Source organism: Meleagris gallopavo, chromosome 14 (genome assembly GCF_000146605.3).
Source record: "Meleagris gallopavo isolate NT-WF06-2002-E0010 breed Aviagen turkey brand Nicholas breeding stock chromosome 14, Turkey_5.1, whole genome shotgun sequence".
Lineage (NCBI taxonomy): Eukaryota > Metazoa > Chordata > Aves > Galliformes > Phasianidae > Meleagris > Meleagris gallopavo.
The window spans coordinates 2279341-2284441 of record NC_015024.2 but is presented as its reverse complement, the minus strand read 5'-3'; the positions used below and the strand labels follow the sequence as shown (position 1 = coordinate 2284441).

At 63.8% G+C, this 5101-nt stretch overlaps 1 protein-coding gene across 1 annotated transcript; it reads left to right on the top strand.

The window, feature by feature from the left end:
* Positions 1-7: 7 nt before the first annotated feature.
* On the top strand, positions 8-5094 carry CDHR4 (cadherin related family member 4). Its single transcript, XM_031555487.1, is given in 16 exon segments — positions 8-446; positions 448-547; positions 672-913; positions 991-1239; positions 1338-1433; positions 1944-2047; positions 2118-2254; positions 2334-2499; positions 2577-2727; positions 2848-2950; positions 3207-3422; positions 3497-3636; positions 3773-3917; positions 3990-4192; positions 4264-4403; positions 4477-5094. Coding segments are annotated over 16 exon segments (2382 nt in total). The 5' UTR covers positions 8-374; the 3' UTR covers positions 4595-5094.
* The last annotated feature ends 7 nt before the right edge of the window (positions 5095-5101 follow it).

The window sequence follows — 5101 nt, the reverse complement described above, 5'->3', positions numbered from 1 at the left end:
AGCGCCTGTTAATTGCCGGCTATTAGCCGCTCTGGTTTGCTAATGAAGGGTTACAATTAGCCGCCCGGTAATTCTGCCGGTTCTCGAGAGCGCGGCGTGGATCGGCGGCCGCAGCGGGGCCGTGACCTGACCCCCTCCCACTCCGGGCTGGGCTGGGAGCCGCGGTGACCGGCGTGACGCCGAGCGTGGGTGGTGCCCGACGCCCGTGGCAACGCGCTCCGGCTTGTCCCAAACAGCTGCCAAGCCATGGGCACGTACGGACACCTCACCTTCCTCCTCCTCCTCCTCCTCCTCCGTGCCCCAGGTAGGCACCCTGGGGTTCAGCAGCACCCAAAGGAACTAAAAGAAGAGGGTCGGGGAGCAGGGTCCCCTGGATGTCCCCGGATGCCCACCCTCGGATGGGCACAGGGGGTGGCAGCTTCAGAGTCTGGGACACATCAGGGGTATCTTGGGGACATCTCCGGGGCACCCTTGGGGCACTACAGGGATAGCCTGGCAGGCTGCAGTGACACTCTGCTCTTTGCAGGGGCCTTTGTAAAGTCAGCAGGTAAGAGCAGCGGGGCCATCCATACCCCCAAGGGGACAGGGGACAGGACCTAGTTCCCTGATGCAGCCGTGTGAGCTGCTGGTGGCAGTGGCCACGCGAGGCCAATCCTGGGGTGTCCCACCAGCCCTGCCCGACCTGCCACGCATAGTGACACTGAGTGAGGACGCTGCACCGGGCGCCCGCGTGGCCGTTGTGGCTGTGTCCTGCAGCAATGCCAGCAGCAGCCCCCAAGTCACGCTGCAGCGCGTCGAGTCCGCTGTCCCCGTGGGCTCCAGTGTCACCCCACGCAACGCCGATACCAGCCACCCCTTCAACCCCATTGCGATCAGTGCCAATGGTGTGCCCACTTCCACATTTAGGGCAGAGGTACAGCTGGGGGGCAGGGAGCTGGACACCCCAGGATTGAGCAGCGTGTCCCCGCTGAGCACCGTGTCCCCACACAGGTGACACTGCGTGCTGGCGCAGAGCTCGATGCCCACCAGGTGAACTGGTACGCACTCATGCTGCATGCTGCCTGTCCCGGCGAGCAGGAGGTGACAGGGCAGCTGTATGTGCGGGTGACATCGAGGCAGGCTCTGCGCTGTGGCTTCCCGTTTGCCAGCACTGGTGGGGACGTGGTGCGGGTGTCGGCAGACGTGGCACCCCGTGCGCCCCTGTATGTGGTGCAGGCACAGCCACCGGGTGGGCTGATGGTGAGTGCCAGCTGCTCCGTGTCCCACAGCCTCCCAAAGGGAGCAGACCCAAGGGACAGCCGGGCAAAGGGATGGAATTCTGATCTCTCCTCTGACAGTTCCAGCTGAGAAATAGTGGCACACCACTCACGCTGACCCATCAGGGCCTGGTGCTGGCGCCTGATGGTGGCTTCAGCCCCAGCAAGGACACCCAGGTGGGCACGAGTCCCCACGCTGACAGCACTGTCACCGCCTTTCTTGGCACCACACACAGCTCTGTGTCCTGCTCCCCCCAGACAGACCCCAGGAGTGCTCAGCTCTCCTCCTCCTGTCCCTACCCCCAGCTCTGTCCCCTTCTGTATCCCATCCCTGCCCCTATTTGCATTCCTGGCTTCATCCTCATCCCTGTTCCTGTTCCCATCCCCATTCCAGTCTCCTCATCCTCATCCCTATTCTCATTCCTATTCCTAACCCAAGCCCTATTCATGGCCTTCTCCATCCCCAATCTTTGCCTCTATCTCTGTCCCTATCCTGCCTGTTTCCCTCCCCATTCCTATGCCTGTCTCCTCCTTCATTGTTGACCCCACCCCCATTTCCATCCTTGCTTCCATCCTACCCCTATCCTCCAACTCCACAGGTCCTCATTCCTGTCTCCATCTCCATCCTCATCCCCGATGGCAGTGTCACTCCCAGCTGTCTCACAGCCACCCCTGTGCTGCCCGCAGACATTCAGGCTGGAGATAGAGGTGATGGACCGGCATGGGCAGAACTGCAGTGGGGTCGTGACAGTGGAAGTGCTGCCATCGCGCCATCCCCGTGTCACCATCCTGTGAGTGAGGCAGGGTGGGTGGGAGTGCTGGTAGCACCAGGCTGTGCCACACTGCCCGCTGTGCCCGCAGTGCTCCGCAGCGGGACGTGGTGGTGCCGGAGGGCATTGGCCCCTTGGTAGTGGTCACGCAGGTCCGTGCGAGCGGGGCCAACATCCGCTTCACCATCCTCGCTCCCACATCGCCAGCACTCTTCACCATCGATGAAAGTGAGCATGGTGGCAGGGTCCCCGTGGCTGCTCTATCCCCATCCCTGTGCTTGGCTCAAGGCTGTGCCACCTCCTGCAGTGACGGGTGAGATCCGCAGCACGCGTCAGCTGGAGGTGGCCGGTGCACACCTCCTCATCCAGGCATACAACGCGCTGCAGCCCTCTGACCAGGACACCATCATGCTCAATGTCACCGTGCAGGGGACAGACCAGCGGGCACCGTCCTGTGTGCCAGCCCTCTATGTGTATAGTTCAAGGGTTTTGAGGGGGATGCTCCACAGTGCTTGGGAAGTGGAACTGAGCAGCAGCCACTCCCACACAGGTCCCAGGTGCGTGAGACCGTGTCCCCTGGCAGCACGCTGGTGACACTGAGGTGCACTGACCCTGCTGGCGATGACGAGTCCCTGCATTACACGCTGGAGGGGCCACCAGGCTCTCGTTCCCACTTCCGCATGGAGGGGCCACAGCTGAAGGTGTGTGGGGCCAGAGCTGGTGAGCCCCCATTGGGGAGCAGGGTCCTTCTGGCACCCAGCGGCATGGCAGGCTGTGGCTCTGGGGGATGCCCAGCACTACAGGACACCATGGCTTGGCAGGTCAACACCACTCTGGACTACGACACCGAGGCAATGGCTGCTGTGGGCTTCCAGCTGACAGCCACTATTGTAGTGACAGCTGGGGGACAGCCTCTGAGGAGTAGTGAGTGCCCATATCCCCTGCACCCTGTGGTCACGTCCCCTTCACCCTGGGGGAGGTCAAAGCAGAGACGTGCAAAGCTCCCTTTGACCCCCAAACCAACACACAGCAGAGGAAATACTCCTCTCCTGTGGCCCCAGTGATACCCAACCCCTAGGGCACCAGTGTGGCATCGTTCCAGTGTCCTTATGGAGCATGCCCAGTGCAGTGTGGGCCATGGGATGGTGCCAGTGCAGCTGAGCTGCTGTGTGCTGCACAGCCCGCGTACCCGTCCTCGTGACAGTGATACCCGTCAACGAATTCACGCCGGAGTGCCCCAATGGCATCATCTTCACCGTGTCAGAGACAGCACCTTTTGGCAGCATCGTGGGGCGCGTGGTTGGCACTGACCGTGACCGCCCACCAGACAGCCTCGAGTACAGCCTGGAGGGGGGCACTGGCCCTGCACAGCCCTTCTCCATCGATGCACGCACCGGTGAGTGCCCAGCCCTTCCCCTGCCCCACAGCCCAGGCACCCACGGGTGCCAGAGAGCTCACACGACTCCACAGGTGAGATCCGTGTGGTGGGGCCCCTCAGCCCCCCGCGGCGTGCTGGCTACCGGCTGACGGTGCGGCTGACAGACACCTACAATGATCTGGACCCACTGAACCGGCGGAGCCGCCTGTGTGATGTGGCCGTGCGCCTGCAGGTGTGAGCGTGACACCGGGGTGCCACCAGCGCAGGCGCTGTGCTGCATCCCTGTGGCTGCCCCAGGGGTGGCTCTGGGCTGGAGGTACCCACAGGGACCGGGTGGGATGGAGGTGAGCCACCTCTGCTCCCGGCAGGCCATGCCTGAACGGGCACCGCTGTGCAACCCGGAGGTGCAGGAGCTGCGGATCACAGCTGGGACAGGCAGCCAGCAGCCTGTCACCCACCTGGTGTGCAGTGGGGACCCGGAGGGCACCATGCTGTCCTATGCCATTGTTGGAGGTGAGGAACAGCCAAGCGCTGTGACTCGTCTCTTCAGCACGGCCGGGGTGCTGAGCAGACCTTCCTATGCAGGCAATGAGGATGGGCACTTTCGGCAGGAGGGGAGCATGCTCTCCTACATCCCCAACGGCCTGGCTGAGCCCCGCACATTCGTGCTTCTGGTGGAGGTGTGGGGCAGCACTGGGTCCCCACGCCGCAGCACTGTGCTGGCACTGGTGGTGCACGTCACACCCCGCAGCACCCCAGCGCCACCCAGCACCACCACCCTGCACACGGTGAGCAGCATCCCATGGCCCGGGTGCCTCAGGCTGGGACACCACCTGGCCCCTCACCTCTGCCTCTGCAGACGCTGCAGAAGGAGCCGCTGGTGGTCAGGCGGACGGAGCTGGCTTGGCTCCCACCAGCTTGGTTTGTGGCAGTGCTGACTGCAACCGGTGTCCTGTTCCTGGCCAGCCTGTGCTGTGTGGCACACGGTGTGCTGCACAGGTGAGCCCTAGCCCGCAGCATGGCACAGCACAGTGAGCTGGGGGCTCAGGGCTGCTTTCTGTTCTTCCTGCAGCAGCCGAAACCCCAGCAAGGTGCTTCTGAGCGAGAGGTGGGTGCTGGGCAGTGGTGAAGACTCCCGTGGTGACCCTGCAGCCATATGGGGGACGTGGCACTTGGGGAGGGGATGTTGATGTCACCAGGGAGTTGCTCTGAGGAGCAGCCTCTGCTTTAGAGTAAGGGCACGGAGCAACGAGCACAGGGATGGCGGTTTTACCGGGGAATGGCTATGCCAGTGGCCAGGCTGGGGGCAGAAACTGTGCAGGGTGGCACAGTGCAACACGAGGGTTGTTCCTGACACCAGCTGGAGAAAGGGGTGACAAGGGGCTTTGAGAGGCTGTGGAGGGAGAGCCTGAGGGGCGGCAGGGCCATTCCCAGCCCACAGCAGGCATCCGCATAGCGAGGAGGAGCCACATCAGCACTCGGGGTGGCCGACGGCCGCCTACAGCCACATAACCCAGCGATACGCGACGTCACGGATCGGCACGGAGCTGGGAGAGCGGGCGCAGCCTCCGGGTGACACGCGTGGCTCGGAGCCACCCGGGGTGCCATCCGGCGGGACCCGCGCTCCTGGGTGAGGAGCGCTCTCCTTTCGCCCCCTTTTCCCCCGCAGCTCCCGGGACGCGGCAGCGCAGAGCAGC